At 40.8% G+C, this 17,022-nt stretch overlaps 1 protein-coding gene across 8 annotated transcripts in view; it reads right to left on the bottom strand.

Annotated features, from left to right (window-relative positions):
* Positions 1 to 17,022, bottom strand: part of CHD6 (chromodomain helicase DNA binding protein 6) — a 171,004-nt gene that overhangs the window by 70,021 nt on the left and 83,961 nt on the right. For all 8 annotated transcript variants that reach the window (XM_024559595.4, XM_053927248.2, XM_053927255.2 and 5 more), the window contains exons 9-16: positions 13,349 to 13,435; positions 13,033 to 13,167; positions 12,366 to 12,487; positions 10,917 to 11,160; positions 9,587 to 9,763; positions 8,821 to 8,964; positions 5,666 to 5,921; positions 4,650 to 4,860 (exon numbers count right to left, since the gene is read on the bottom strand). In XM_024559595.4, coding sequence (XP_024415363.2) covers positions 4,650 to 4,860; positions 5,666 to 5,921; positions 8,821 to 8,964; positions 9,587 to 9,763; positions 10,917 to 11,160; positions 12,366 to 12,487; positions 13,033 to 13,167; positions 13,349 to 13,435 — 1,376 coding nt within the window. The remainder of the gene's footprint in view (positions 1 to 4,649; positions 4,861 to 5,665; positions 5,922 to 8,820; positions 8,965 to 9,586; positions 9,764 to 10,916; positions 11,161 to 12,365; positions 12,488 to 13,032; positions 13,168 to 13,348; positions 13,436 to 17,022) is intronic.

Below are 17,022 nucleotides of genomic sequence, written 5' to 3'. Positions count from 1 at the left end.
CCTTATTATATGAAATGTTAAAGGGAGTTACCTAAGAAAAAGAAGATCAAAAATTGGAACAGTAAAAATGACAGCAAACTCACAGTTATTAATGGCCACACATAAAACAAAAATGAGAGCAAACTAGGCAAACAACTAGAACATGAGGGTTGTCATTAAGGGAGTGCGAGGGGGAGAGAGGGGGAAAGGTACAGAGAATAAGTAGCATAGATGATAGGTGGAAAATAGACAGGGGGAGGGTAAAAATAGTGTAGGAAATGTAGAAGCCAAAGAACTTATAAGTATGACCTATGGACATGAATTATAGGGGGGGAATGTGGGAGGGACGGGGGTGGGCAGGATGGAGTGGAGTGTGGGGGGAAATGGGACAACTGTAATAGCATAATCAATAAATATATTTAAAAAAAAAAAAAAACAAGAAAAAAAAAAAAAAAAAAAGAACCTGTGGGACAATATCAAAAGGTCAAACACACAGGTAATTGGGGTCTTAAAAAGAAACAGGCTGGAGGAAAAGGAAAAAAGAAATAGAAGAAACGGTGACCCAAATCCCCCCAAATTTGGTGATACACGTTTACATATTCAAGAAGCTCAGCGAACTCTGCGTAGGATGAATTCTACACATCCTGGTCGAACTGCTGAGAATCAAAAATCAAAAGAGTATCTCAACAGATAGAGTAAATCAACACATTATACACAAAGAAATAGCAACTTAGGACCACAGAACTTCCCATCAAAACCCATGGGGGCCAGAACATAGTGGAATAACACTTTGAAGTGTTGAAAAAAAGAAAAGAGAAAGCCAACTTATAATATAAAAAACAGAGATATAAACAAACAAAAAAGAAAATTTTGAGTGGGAGAAAACTGCAAGAAGAAAAAAAACCCAAATCTACCATGCTTAATTTCAGAAAGACAAAAGAAAACACTGCATCTATGAAAACGAGTAACCATTTGAATGCCATAAGAATTGAAAATCTGAGAAGAAAATGGTCTAGGAAATTAAAACTACACAAAGAAAAACTAGGGTTAAAGTTGGAAGAGAGAGTAAAAAGATTCTATCAGAAGATATAGCAAAATATAATGAGATGGAAAATAAAGAGGAAAGAGAAAATCAGGTTATCATTTCACAAGTTCTACAAAGATAAAACAAAACAAAACAATGAAAGATAGAATTCAAGAAAATTCCCCAGAGCTGAAGAAATTACATTTCAGATATGAAAACTACATAGTATCCAATTAGATCGATGCCATACAAAAAAGCCAGTTCACTGTAAAACTTCACACACAGCACTGGGACAAAGAGGATATATCAAAGCTTCTAAACAGGAAAAAAAGAAGTCACACATACAGACTGGGAATCAGAAAAGCTTTGAACTTCTAAACAGCAAACCTGGAGACTAGAAGACAATGGACTAACACTTCAAAATTCTGTGGGAAAATGATTTCTAACTTAGAATTTCAAACCCAGCCAAACTATTATTCAAGAATGAGAGTAGACTACAAACATCGCCAAGTCTTAAAATTCACTTATCATTCACCCTTTCTCAGAAGCTCCTAGAAGAGGTACATGGGATCCACCAAAAAGGAGACTTGATTCAAGTGGAAAGAAAAGAAACTCGCCAGCAGCGTGACGAAGAGAGGGAGATCACAGGTGGCACTGGGTGCGAGGCGGGAAGGGCAACCCGACGGAGAGGAGCATGTTAGAAGGCCCCAGGAGAGGGGCCCTGGGAAGATGGAAATGATGTGCTGGAATGCAACAAGAGGAGATTTAGACAACCAGGGTAAACTCTGGAGCTGAATTATAACCACTACACAGAAAAATAAGCAATGAAATAAAAAGATAAGTTTTAGTTTCAGGGAAAATTAAAATTCTGCAATGAAGAAATAACAGGATACTACATGACTAAGCTGAAATTTAGCATTTACATAGGTCCTAACAAACACTACACATTAATCTAATCCTAAGTGTTATGTGGCACAGAACTCCCGGACAGGAAGTGGCAGGTGGGTGTTTACGGGGAACACAGACAAATACTCATCTTCCACAGTAAAAATAGGTAATACCTAAAACTGAAAAAATAAATAAGTAAATTGTAACTACTGACATATTTAGATATGCCTATAAGTACCAAACAAAATAGATACAGAGTTTAAACTAATTGTTTCTGGGAGTGGGAAAACTCAGGGATCAGGGAGAGGTAAATTAGGAAACTCAATTTTTCACTAAGACTAATACAATAATGTGGCTGCTTAAGTTCTGTGCATGCATAACTTTAATGAAAATAAAAAACTGAAAAGTAATGATGATAATCAAGCCCAGAAGAACTGTTATATGCTACTGGGGTGAAGAAACCATAAAAAAAAATACTTCACAATATTTATATGATTGCAATGGTTAGGTGAGAGAAGCCTTTTAAGCATATTAATTTAAGCACTTCAATTTATTTAAATGCTATTTTAAGATTGAGATATTTGACTACTATAAAATTTAAAACTTCTAAAAATAAAATAAACATACAAAAACCCACAACCATAAGCAAAAAGTCAAAAATAATACTAGGGAAGCAATGCACCATATATTCTTAAGTAAGGAAACAATTCTTATACAGTAATAAACAAGAAAGACAAAGAGCACCAGAAAGTGGAGGAAGAACACAGATACACAACTCACAAAAAAGGAAATATGAATAGATAATATATATGAGAAAATATTCACGCTCAATAATCTGAACTATAAAATAAGGGACCAAAATTTAAGAATCTTTTTACAGCAGTTTTTAAAACATGTACCAAATGCTTTTAAAAATGTACATTAGAATTTATCCTAAGGAAATAACTGCAAATATTCACAATGGATGTAAAGAGATATTCAGAGTTCCTTAAAATGCTGAAAAATTGAAAACAAATTGTAAGACAGAATGTCATGTAGTTCACCAAAACTGTGTTGTAGGAAAATAATTACAAAGAAAAAATGTCATAATATATTAAATTAAAATGTGGGTTACAAAGTGGAGTGTAGGCTATTTAAACAAATAAACAACAAAACTAAATATATGTATGAACGAAGAAAAAAAGGACTAAAAAGGTAAACACCCAAGTCTGCAGCTGGTGGTGTTATAGGTACCCATATTTTCAAAAGAAACTGTAACACTTAAGTAATTTGAAAACAAAATAAGCAATAAATAATAAATAAAAATATCATAAAGGGAGCTAAATAAAGACACCTGTAGTTCGTCAAAGTGTGTTAATTATAGTGTTAGTCAATTTGGGGGGTTCTTTAAAAAAAAAACAAAACAGCCAATTAGGAGCTGTGTATAGTTTGAAGAGAGAGATAATATATTTATGAGAAGCAACTGTTCTAGCCCCGGCTGGGGTAGCTCAGTGGATTGAGCACCAGCTTGTGAACCAAATAGTGGCAGTTCGATTCCCAGTCAGGGCACATGCCTGGGTTGCAGGCCAGGTCCCCAGCAACGGGTGTGCGAGAGGCAACCACACATGATGTTTCTCTCCCTCTCTTTCCCTTTCCCTCTCTCTAAAAATAAGTAATCTTTTTTTAAAAAAAGGCAAGTGTTCTGACAATGCATTCCTAATCCAAAGTGAATTATAAAATATGAAACTACTAGTTTTGATTTATTCATTACAACTTCCTCAAAGGAAAAGTAATTATACGTCTTAATTCTTTATGTAAAAAACCTAGGCTCAGAGAAATTTTTTTATTGTGTAATCTGATTTCAGAGAATTATTTATGTAACATTAAATATCAGCATATCCCATAGCTAAATCCATTATTTAATACTTTCTATAGATTTACATGTTATAAGAGCAAATAGAATCTTCAAGGTCTAAGAATATTTAAGACAACTAAGATGGCTAAAATTTTACTTTATGAAAACAAAAATTTCCTTTAAACTTAGCAATAACTAGGCTACAAGTTTCTATGATCTTAAAAAGTCTTTTATTATTAAGAGGTTTAAAAATCCATTTATATTCTTCAGATCATTGACGTATCCCAAAGGCTGGGAATGTAACCCACAGAACATAATGTATAATAAATGCAGTACCCACAACAGAACCCAAGTAATACTGTAGGCTTTTCACCTTCATGAGTAATGGATTTAAGTTCAAGAAATTATAGGAGTGTGAACAAGAAAATAAATAGCTAGTGTATCATAAAACTCTGGAGGGTTTGCTGGAAAAGGACATAAAATAATTCCAAATTATTTTTCTGTGAGTTGTCAGACCATGCTCTTTTGGTAGTCTGATACATAGGGAAGCCTTCCAAGAAGTATTTGTCTCATCATTATTAAGCAAAACAAGAAAAGCAAACACATTATTTTCTTAACCTTGTCTAATGATGTTTGAATTGTTTCTTCCAACTAGGGAGAATATAAATAAGCATGTAGAATATTTATTTTAAGCAAAGCAAGGGCTCTACATTATAGGCTGTGAGATTCATGCTAGAGAGTTAAACTTGGATATACTTGGTCATATATTTAATTCTGAATTTTAGGGATCTTTAAGAAGAGATTCCTTTTCTCCCTTTTTAAATACTTTGTTGTTGTGAAAGCATAATCTTTGAAAGAGTCACAAAAGTACCAAAGAAAAGGAGGTGCCTGCAGCACCTGATACACAGCTTTGACATGTCTCACCTTCTCTGGATGAGATAATCTTCCAGGATATCAAGACAGCGCACCATCTGGGAGAAGATGAGTACTTTGTGGCCACCTGCAATCAGCTTAGGGAGCAGCTTATCAATCAGCACCAGCTTCCCTGCTGCCTGAATCATGGCCTGCAGCTGAAAGTCGGGGGCATCAGAGCTGTGGGTTTTCCGGAAATCTTCCAAAATTTTCTCCTCTGCCCCTGGGGGGAAAAAAGGAACAAAACTATTCCTTGAACAAACTCTACGGCTAAAAGCTGCTCTCTGCATTACAGATCCTAGAGGAAATGAAGTGAACTCCTTGGTCCCAGACCCACAGGCCTTCCGGCTAGGCAGTGCTGTGTGTGCACCCCTAGTCTGTGCACCCCTAGTCCGTGCCCTCAGCAGAGGGCTCTGCAGTGGCAACGGGTGCTTTGCTCTCCTGGGAAGTCTCCCCAGGTAGAAAGGATCTGAGGTACCAAGCTGACTCGTGCAAGTAAACAAACCTTCACAGAAGGTTGACAAAAAGACATATCTTTTAATGTCATAAAAACTTAGTGATAAGCAAATAAAAGCCACATATTGATTTAAAATGTTATCAAAATATTTTATTGTAGGAAAAAAAGGTTACAACATGTTCTCTTATTAGTGCAGGCAACTGCTCACTTATTTAGTTTTAGTTTCATTGTTATAATGACCATTTACTCAATGAGGTAGTGCATGCCCCTGCTCCAAAGTGGACGTGCGGGCTAAACCACAAGTAGGTTAGGGGTCAGCAGACTGATGAGCAATATCCCCATCTTCTGATAGACAGATAGGATCTAAACTCGGGGCTCTGTGTACGCATAGTGAGACTGCTTAGGAAGATCCGTCAACCACTTTGAACCTCAGTTTAATACCCTGTGAAAAGGCACGAACACATACATCCTAGCATTTCATGGGAACTCAATACCTAAGGTCTCTGGTTATCATCTGCTTGTGGCAGAGCCCCGCTGCAGGCCCGAGGTGCTCCCAGCTTCCCCTGCTCACCGTTGATCAGGTAGGGATGATTGCAGCACTTCCTCAGCTCCATCATGGTGTTGATGAGATTGGGCATGTTGTGCTGATTTGCCCCCTTGGTCAGGAAGGAGAAGTTCTTCTCCAGGATGGCACGGTAGTACTTTTTCTGGATATTGGTGAGCTCTACTTCAATGATCGTCTCCTGTTTGGGGGCAAGGTTCTTTTCCACATCATCTTTCAGCCGCCGAAGCATCATTGGTTTTAGGATAGATTGCAGTTTCTTCACCTGTCCAGGGAAATCCTGATTTAATGATTACTGGGGTATTCCAACCTTCGCTACAATCTCTTGGGCACGGTACTGTGGTAACAGACTAAATGAAAGATTGTGACTGATCCCTGAACATGAGGCTGAAAGGAAAAAGGGATCTGGTTTTCATTCACTTTTATTTACTCAGAAATTATGTGGCAACCTTGTAAGATATAAAGAAAGATACAGAAGACAGTCCCTATTCTCTAGCATAGAGAAAACAAACCCCTCCCTCTCTCTCCCTCTAACATTCACACATATGTAACAATTAACTGAGGAATACTTAAGCCATGTTAACAGATACAAGTGACATAAAGGGACGATTTAGATGCTGAAAGAACAAAGAAGTAGAGGCAATCTGGGATGAGTGAAATGGATGAAGGTGGTCAAAAGTACAAATTTTCAGTTATAAACTGAGTCCTGAGGATGTCCAGCACGGTGACCACAGTTAATAATACTGTATTGTGTGTCTGAAAGTTGCTGAGAATAGATCTTTAAAGTTCTCATCACTAGGAAAGAATTTTGTAACCATGTGTGGTGATGGGATGTTTATACTAGACTTACTGTGGGGATCATTTCATAATATGTACACACACCGAATCATTATGACGTACCTCTGGAACTACCAGGTCAATTATATCTCAAGGTAAAAAAGGTAGAAGCAATCTGGAAACGGATTCTCTGTGCACCTGGTACACGACGACAGAAAACACGTTTGAGGAGCAGTACCCAGAAAGCTAATGCTGTAGGAGGGCTGTGCTACTCCACCACGCAGCTGTCACACCAGGGGCACTTGGAGCCTGACAGTATTCTCTGCTCTGACTTTTCTGTTCTCCTAACAGCCCGGGCCTGGACAGCAGCTCTCCACTCACTGGTCTGCACTGGCCAGGACACTTGCTCCCTTTCCCAAGAAGATAATGACAGAGAAGGGATGCCGGGATTCGCAGTCAAAGCACCTGCGTTAACCCTGAGCTAAAACATTCTAGCAGTAAGACTAATCCTGGTGGGACAATAGAGTAAGGGCAAATGGAAGTGCAGAAGTTCAAGTTTCAAGTCGTAAAGGTTTGTTCAAAAATTTTAAAAGGGGTAGATTCTGCATAAGGAAGTTGTGAACTGTGCCAATGCTTCCTGAAGACAGAGTGGTTTAGAAGAGTTACTTACTGGAGCAGGTTTTAAACAATGATAAATGTGCTTTAATTTGGAGGCAGATGCTTTCTTGAACTTTTATTTACTGTGACTTAAAATACAGACATTTGATGTCATTTTTGTGTTTTTTCTCCTAACTAACCCCAATCTTAAATCTAACCCATTTATGAGACTTTCATTTTACCAACCACTTAGGAATCTAACCCCCCAAATGGACCAGGAATTACTGTGTAAGAACCCAAAGAGAAAAGACACAGCAAGGTGATTGTTAAGGACAGGCCCAAATGTCAGCCTGCCACATGCTGGGTTCAACTTTTGCCCTTCACTCGGTTCGTACCTGGGATCATTTAGAGTATACTATGTGCCAGACACTGTGCTGGTCAACACAACAAACACAACTTTGGAGAAGGTGTGGGCCTTTTCCTCAAGGAGGTCATGGTCTAGGAAGAAGAAAAAAAAATGCACACCAGAAAACAAGTGCAATGGGAGAAAAGGATGCATTTCTAATGGTCCCAAAATGGAGAGGGTTGGAGCCGGCTTTTGAAGGATCAATAGATATTGCACGTGTTCAGATGTGGAATTCAGTTTGATTAGTCACTGCTCTCAAAGTCTGACTTGCCGCAGAAGTAGAAACAAACAGATTGGAACCACAGAGTGTACCCTTGACATCTGTTAGTGAAATTCCCAAGCCTTCTCTGTCCCCAAATTCTCTGCCCCAACCCGCTCTCACACCACTGCGAGATTAGTTTAGCAGAACTAATTATCTGGTTCGCTCCTGCAATCAAAGCCTTGCACTGCTTCCCTAATACCTACTGAATTCTCCATCCTGTCTTCCCAGATCTTCCCACACTGGAATCCTAAACCGCTCTGCCCTCATACTCCAATCTTCCATCCGGTTTCCAGCTTACTCAGATGATTCACTACTCCCAAACAAATCCCATTTACTAAGTAATAAACTTCAGTTTTTCCTATGTAAAAGTTGTCACCATCTCTCCTCTCTCTACCTACTGAAACCTCAGCTGCTCTTCCAAGTTTACTTCCAAATTGTCATCTCTTCATGAAGTCTTTCCTGACTCTCAGACAGATGTGACCTTCTCTCCTACGAAGTCCCCGATTCTATTCTTTGTTCCTCTTGTGGCATTTGAAGTTGTCTGGCTTATTTCGGTAATCCCTAGTAGAGATTTCTTCCCACAGTAGATAGCTATTTATTAATGTCGGTTGTTCTGAATCAGCTTTGAGTCCAATAATCCAGGCTCAGGACCAGATCTTTGACAATTGTGGAAACTTAGTCGATATGGACAAAGCTGGACTTACCAACTACTCAACTACAGTGTATGACTGCCTTCTTTTCCTCACTGCTCATGAGTATTCTGTTGTACTCAAAAAATAAGCCTGGGAGTTATGTTGCAGATTATGTAGGAGGAAGGATGAAGAATGACAGAAGCAGAAGAAAGCACCACAGTCCTAAAATCAGAGCTATGAGCAAAATCATCAAACTTACATATGAGATCACTGATGGCTAGAGACCTGATATGTTAACATAAGATATTTGAGAGGCTGGTTCATTTATTCTTTGGAGTAATACAAATTGCTCACAATCAGCTCACTCTCCTCGACATAAACAAACAAATACATCAACTAAAGGAAGTCGGAACTTGCTAACTCCTTGTTCTTTCCATATGGTGAAGATAATCATCACAATGAACCCTCAATCCCTCAGGCCCCTGCTTACCTGTTCCTCTGTTTTCAGATCTCCGAACTCCTCCAAGAAAGCAGTCTCTGAAGGGAACTGTGATGGCTCCAGAAAATTGAGCAAACTGAAGAGCTCCTCCACGGAGTTCTGCAAGGGCGTCCCAGTGAGCAGCACTTTGTGTTCCTGCACAAAGGAACACTGCATAATGAGCGGTGGTGGGCTCCCCACACAGTATGTTTTGGCGGGAAAATGAAACCAGGGCATTCTATGCTCAATGTGAGCAATTCTATTTTGCTTTCATGAAAAGACGGGTGTCAACATTTCATGGGAGTACAGTCAAAAGAGAGATCAACCTTCTTTTCACATTACTAATTCCAGCAGCAATTTCATGTTAATGAAGGCAACCATTCATTCTTTCATTCATTCAATATTATTGAGTGCCTTTCTACCACATATTGGACACTGTGCCAAAACAATAATGTTAAAAGGCCATCATCTCTGGTGCCACATCATTCAGGGACCTAGAAACAAACCAGAACACCTTACACTTCCAGATCACAAATGACATGGTATTTAAGATTCCCCTAGGTCCCTTTGGGAATCAATCTGTGGCAACCGTCAAACTGCTAACCTAGTTCGTAACTAAAAAACATTTGGTTCCTACACTGTCGGCGATGGAGGGCAAAAAGAAAATCTGGAGTAAACAGACTGTGCACCAGTAAGCTACCCGCAGATGGCTAAAGAAGGCTTTCTCCACAGCGAAGAGAAGCAACCTCTGTTCATACAAAGAGCTCGCAACTCTCACCAAGGCCATAAGCTTGAGACCTTCCAGAAGTTTGCAGTTCCTATTTTTCAGTCTGTGGGCTTCGTCAATGATCACACAGCTCCAGTGAATCTTCTTCAGCTCCGGGCAGTCTGCCAGGATCATCTCAAATGTTGTGATGACGACATGGAACTTGAAGACTCCTGAAAGGGGGTTTCCCTGAGGATGATACAACAGCAGGCAAAGCTTTACACCACGGCTCTAGAATTCAGCTAATGGGCACCAGCTGGACCAGAGGAGACAGCACCATAATTGCTAGGACCTAGGGGAAAAGCCAATAAGCATTGCCCTTCCTCATTTGAGAAAAGAGACCATAGAATGAACCAACTATTTAGACAAGAGGCAGATCTCATCACATCGATGAAACAGAGGCAAGAGAGCAGTGCCCTCACAAAGGTGAGACAGATGAGCAGTGCAGAAGGCAGAGCAAGGGAGGCTTTCATTTATTAATTGCCAAGATAAGGAAAGCAGATGGGTGTTGATTCACACATTCCCAGTCATGAGTCTGTCTAAACCATGCACAGCTTGAAAGCCCGAGGAACCTTTGTTGCTACTTTTCAGATATACTTAATTTCAACTTTTAACTTGGGCTCTAGCACATATTCAAAGTAATGGTCTTGATTCACCTGGGACAACCGCTATCGGGCAGGGCACATCTTTGTCTTTCAGCCTGTCTCAGCGCTGCCATCACAGTTAAAGAGCAGAGCTGCATCATGTTAGATAAAGCACACTATCAATTTCTTCCAAGTATCTCCCGCTGTCTATGAAGCTCCTGGCAGGCTTTTCTCTGATTAGATCCATTTAGTTTTCACCTTGATCAACTATAAAATCCTGTGCCCAGGACAATCATATAAGCATACTCGGCAATGTGCCTATACTTAACAAAAGCTTTTTAAAAATTCTATTGTGCTTTTAACAATCTGAATCCTGTTTTCTCTCTATCCTTCCCTGTCAGATCTCTTAACCTCCTCTCCAAACTCCCTGGCTGGATACCCATTCTCTATACACGACTTTTCTGCTCATTTTCTTCACTGAGCACATAACAATACAGATAAAATTTTTGTATGTAAAAGCAACTTCATAAGCCAACCAAGAAGCCAAGTTTTCAGAGTCCTAAAAAGAACCTCTGGAACATCTCTGAGAGTAGCCCTGTAAATTTGTGTTTTCTCATATATTAAACTCCCAGGGAAGAACAAGTCTGCCTCAGTAAGGAGTCTACAAAGTCAGTCAACAGCAACCCAAGGCACAAAGCATTACCCCTTCAGAAGACATCAGGGTGGCACTGGGTCTTCGTGATTCGTGGAGGGCTCACCTGCGCATCTCTGTACACCATTTCATACTGCTGGATCATCTGCCTGCTGATCTGGCTGCCGTGGTACACAATGGCGTTCATCTCTGTCCACGTCCGGAACTCCCGCTCCCAGTTAGTGATAGTGGAGAGAGGGGCGATGATGAGAAAAGGGCCGTGGACTCCTCTGAGGAATATTTCTGAAAGGAATGTGATGGACTGGATGGTCTTCCCCAGGCCCATCTCATCAGCCAAAATACAGTTTTTTCTGCAGAGAGTAAGAAAAAAATACAGGTAATTCATCATCAAGGTAGAAGAGGTAGAGGTTGATTACAACGAAAAAGATACTTCAGAAGCACACCCTGACATGTAAGGTCGTCAGTAAAGGCATTACCAGTATTTTCCAGACAGGCAACTGAGGCACATTTTTATTATTATTACTATTCATACCCTGCCTTCTTCCAAAATGGAACTATGGCAACTTGTGAGAAAATACATGAAATGGGTCCATTTAAATGTAAACTAAAAATACTAAAAATTAAAATAACAGAGAACAAAAATATGCCTTAAACCGAAGCCAGTTTTTGTACCTAACAAACCTCATGGAAACCAAAGCAAAATAAAATGGTAAGTGACATGATTCTCATTGTTTATCATTTGTGTTAGCAAAGATCAAGCTTAACCCACACAATAAACCCCCAATCAGAGTAAAAATATTGGTCTCTTCCAGTGACACAGGATCACAGACTGCCCAGAGCTGGGACATTTGAAAGGGTGTGGTCCCATCCGGTCCCACCCTCCACTGTACAGATGGCACCCAGAGCCGTGCTCCGAGTGGCACTGTGACAAAGTGGCAGAGACGACACCAGAACACACGTTTCCAGAGTCCCCTCTTGCTGTGTTTTCCATGACAACATGCTGTCTTTAAAATCAACACTAGAGACATTCTAGAATGTTAAGAAAGTTTCAACCCATCTTTCTCAAATTGCATCCGTGTCGTCAGATTCTGATAGGAACTAAGGCACAAAGAGTACAAACTGAGAAGTACAGTACAAGTCCAGAACATCTGTGACTCACAAACAAGTAGCGGAGTTGGGGCTAGAATCCAGATCTATCCCCCTTGAAAGTCTGTTTTTGCTAAAGACTTAGAGATAGAAAACACATTTGAAGGATCTTTTGAGCATAGCCTTAGGTAGAGCCTAACCTTGTGGATGCACCGACAAAGAAAAACAAAGAGCACAAAGTCGATGCTGTATAAAGACCATTTCTTTTGGTTGGAGAAATAACTGGCATAAAAACAAAGTCCTGGTATGACTGACGTGCGAGACTCTGGCTGCAATCACTGGCTGTGCTGCACTCTCCCAGCGCTCTGCTGCTGCTACTCCATGTGGGCCAAGGCAGCTGCCCACCTCCAGGTGCGAGCGTTTGGTAAGAAATTCATCCATGAACAGAGGAATGGTTCTGGATCCTCACCTGTTATACCAGTTAAAAAGAAGCCAGTTCATTCCCTCCAGCTGGTACTCCCGGAGCTGGTTACTGTTCTTATATTCTCGAGACTTCTCGAGTTTCTGCCAGGAGTCTGAAGCAGGACGCTCCTAGTGGGAAAAAGCAGAGAGCACAATATGTAGAGAATGATCTTCTAGAAGCCTAACAAGATTGGGGAAGGTGGTAAATCCCAAACACTGCCCTAAAGCTGGCTTCAAACCACAGTGACTCTTTTCTGACTAACGTGCAAGCCCTATGTTTTCTAGGTTTCACTGGATTAAACTAAGAACACCGCTCTAAAATTTGTAAGCAATTAATGAAGAAGAGAAACAGACCCTCCTAGATCTTGCATTATATTGTTTTACTAAAACTCTTAGCTGTCACCCCCACCTACATTTTAATTTCCCCTCAATCCAACATTAGTTTCTGGTTTCTATAGACAGAATTTATTTTTATTTCTTCGTGCCTATGGTATCAGCTCAGGAAAGTACAGTGGGTCAAATATTTTGATTAGTTTCTGGAGTCAGGACATCAGACAAAAAGTCTGTATAATCGAAATTGCAAATTCCTTAAATTCTCTATAAACACAATAACAGTCTTACTACTTTATCTTTCTATATGAAACACCAGTTTCTACATATAACTGACAGATTACCACATGCTTAATTTCAGGGAGGACTTGAAGAGATTCGAATTCTTTAACTTTCGCAGGGTCCACGTCTTCCTCGAGCTCCCACGTGCTTTCTTCGTAAGGCAGTGAGCACCACTTCACCAGATAATGCGTCACTTCCTGGTGAGAAACAGGAGAGAAGCTTTCGTGCTTTCCATTAGATTAAAGGAGTTGTTCATACTCTGGCCAACCCGTGGAAAACCACTCTACAACACAACACACTGCTGCCATTAAAACAGAGACCACATGTTAATAAACCAAGTAAAACACTTTCGGAGAGTCAACACAGCAAAACACCCACCTCGCCTGTTTCTGCATCCTTGGTGTGGGCCACCTCCAAGATGCGATCAACTTCTACATAGTCTGGGTTGAACAAGTCTTCATCAGGCTAATGCAAACAGAGAAGAGTTTAAAAGTGGCCTCGTGCCCCCAAATCCCACTTGCAGTGTTTTATCTCTAAGTGACCCCCTATTCTCGGCCCAATCAGGAAACACATGAAATGGTTCACCAAAGAACAGAAGTCGCCTCACAGGCACTCTTCCCGCGCCCTAAACCCTGACCGCCTTGGCTAAATTGAAAGGAACCAGCCACATGGCACGGGCTGCACCTCTGCCAGGGCGAGGCTTTCCTGTAGATCGCTGCAGTGCATGCAAGAATTAGCACAAAGAGGGCGCTCTTTTCTCACTGCTCCCTGTTCCAAAAAGCACCCATGAAAACTCAGAATTACGGTTTCTTTTTCTTCTTAATACCAACAGCAGTAACAGCTAACACTGGGAGGAGGAGTGAGGGAGCTTCTGGGGTAGAGATAACGTTCTATTTCCTGGTCTAGGCGGTGGTTACACAGGTGTGTTTATTCTGTGAAAATTCACTGAGCTCCATGTGCCCCTGGGTTTATCTTTATGTACATTATGCTTCAAAAAAATGGGTACTTACAAAACAATAATAAACAGCACTTAGAAATACTTAACATGTGCCTGGAGTTATGCTAAATGCTTCCATTTAAGTCTCAAAATAACTTTATGGGGTAGGTGCTATAATTACTCTACAGATGAGAAAACTGACTGAGAGAGGCTAGGTAACGTGACCAAGGTCACAGAGCTGTGAGAACTGGAGTGTTTACCAGGTCTTTCTTACCCAGAAGCCCTCCTCCTCGACTGCTGGAATGTTCTCATTGCCCCTTAAGCTGGAAGGCATGTTACGTGCTATCTAGTTTCATCTTCTACTCAATGCAGGAGTACTTTTTGCAGCATTCCCGGCAAATCCACGCTCGGATTCAATTATTCCCATGTTCAGGAACATACCGCACTCTACACAAGACAGTTTTACCTCTGCCTGCTCAGCAGTGGCAGCATGACCTTTATCGTTATTACTATTAAATTACAGCCTAATTTCTATCCTGTAACTGTGACTCACTGGTGCGAACTGCTTCCTCTATGGCAGCGGTAACCAAGTTGATCCTCTCCTCTCTGTGTTGGCTCTCCAACAGTCTCCTCCCTATCTGGGTTAAATAACCACCGGTGTCCAGCTGGTCTTCAGCTGCCATGTTTCCAGATCCCTTAAGGACACAGAGCTAACGCATGTGGAATAGTGACTATGGGCCAGGCACTGTGCTAAGCACTTCTGTAAACACTGTGTCATTCAATCCTCCAAGGTTTTCTGTGAGGTTGACACTATTAGAAATTCTGGTTTTAGTACAGATGAGGCTACTGAGTCTGCAGGAGGCTATCGAGTGGCCCATGTCCACCCAGCTGTGTGTGTGTGTGTGGGGGGGGGGGGGGGAGTCCTTATTCCAGAGCCCAGGCTCCCAGCACCGAGCAGTCCTCCTTCCACCTTCGTTCTCAATCACTCAGCTATGCCGCTCAGATTTGCAGCACCCCTCACTGAATCCTGGTACCCAAAAATAAACGTAACACTTAAGAATGAAAACAGCAAGGTGCAGCACGACTGTGCCATTGGTGCAGTGTAGGATTAATGTTACTTTTTAAGCAACCACACCCTACTCTTGACTCATAGTAAACTTGCAATTACACTGGCAATAAATACCTTTACTCCCTAGGACTCCTATCCAGTCATTCTCCCCACTCCAAATTGCAGAAATCTTTAAATACAATTGCATGACATTACATTTTATTGCCACTTCACTTCATTCATCCTGACCTGTCCAGGTAAACCTGAACTTTGACTCTGTTGTTTACTCTGCCAGAGTTGGGTCTCGTTTTCGGAAAGAACTCAGGTTTCAGTTAGAAGGCCTCCACCCCCCTGGAATGTGGGAACTTGATGTCCCTTGAGCCAGAGCCTCCTTCACACAGCTGCCCTCACCCCTGGTGACCTCATACAGAGCTGGGAAATAATGGATATGAAGACGCTCGATCCAAAACTAAGTTACGTATTTTGTAAGAATATCACTTATCCAAATTATTAATAAAAATGTTAAATAGGTCAAGACCAAAGACAGTGTTACAGGAACTACACCCCACTATCACTCCCTAATTTCATAATGCCCTCCAGTCTTCTCAGAGCCTTTCCTTCCCACAATAGTGCTGTTACATGATTTCTTTAAGTCCTGACACAATTCCTTCTCCCTACTCCCTACCAAAGAGAACTTATTCCCTTGGGAATAAATCAGGAAATAGACACATGCAGCTTTGTAGGCTATATTAAGGAGTTTGGACTTTATTCCAGGAAAATGGGAAGTGCTGAAGGTTCTGGAGCAGGGTAACGAACGGCATATGGCAAACCTTCCTCACTTACCTGGGACCAGCCAAATAATTCCTGAGCATGTCCCTGTGCCTAGTGCCGGGAATAGAAACGGGAGGAAGACATGGCCCTGTCTGTCTCACAGGGCTCCAAGTGGAAGATCTAGACATGCTGTACACAAGTCACTACACTGCAAATACGTGCTAAAAGGGGGGTGAGAAAAAATGTTCCGAGAACAGAGGGAAAGTATCCAACGGGGCTTCAAGATGGTTTTCTAACTCTCGTCGCTGCCTTCCTCTCCCCAGTGCTCTGTCAGAGAAACAACGCCACAGGAAACAGTTCTTGCAGGCTGTAGGGTAACCACGGAGAGGACGGGGGCCAAACACTAAGGCTAAAGAGGAAGACGCTCACATTGGGAGAAGAATGCTTACTGCCATTATCCCAACATAATTTGTTGTCACTTGAGAAAAAGGAGTACGACATGAAGAGTGACTTGGTGAGTACATGCAGCAAGTTACTATTACTTGACGGCATTTGAGTGCACACTTAAATTCTAGTACTTGTGACTACATTTTAAGAATAACTTTTACTGCTTTTCATCCAAAGTGATCAAAATAATATTGAAAAATTACACATTAAAAAATAAGAAAATAAAAATTACCACAATCCCATCAGCCAGAAAAGAGACTTTCTAGGTCATTGGTAATTATTTTCCACTATCATTTTTACTAGCTGCACAGTACTCCATTCTGTGGGATGTCTCATAATTTACCAATTACCTACTATCTAACATTTGTTTTCAATTTTTCATCAATATAAACAACTGTTTATCATTGTTAAATCTTTGTACAAAGACTTGACAGTCTCCTTAAAATAAAAGACTGAATTGCTGGGACAGACGACATGCGAATTCTGAGATATCTGCTGTCTGCTGTCACACTGTTCTTCTGACAGGCCACACAACGCTACGTTCCCACCCAGTGCTGTGCGAATGGCCCTTCCCTAGACCCTCATCAGCAAGGGATGAGGGTACTTATTTTATAAGGGAAAGCTGTGAGATTCCCATCTTAATCTATGTTTCCTTGACTATTAGTGAAAGTAACTACATTTTTGTATGGTTAATTTGTCTGTTTTTTCTATTTGGGGGATTTTATATTTTTCTTAATTATAAGAGCATTTCTTATTAAACTATTGGTCATATGTATATGTGTGTGTACGTGTAAAAATATGAATAGGGAGGTTCTCACACTAGATAAAAAATGTATACTGTTTATGTAT

Source organism: Desmodus rotundus, chromosome 6, assembly GCF_022682495.2.
Source record: "Desmodus rotundus isolate HL8 chromosome 6, HLdesRot8A.1, whole genome shotgun sequence".
NCBI classification, from domain to species: domain Eukaryota; kingdom Metazoa; phylum Chordata; class Mammalia; order Chiroptera; family Phyllostomidae; genus Desmodus; species Desmodus rotundus.
The sequence above is the reverse complement of the archived record's forward strand: the minus strand, read 5'-3'. Positions and strand labels throughout refer to the sequence as shown.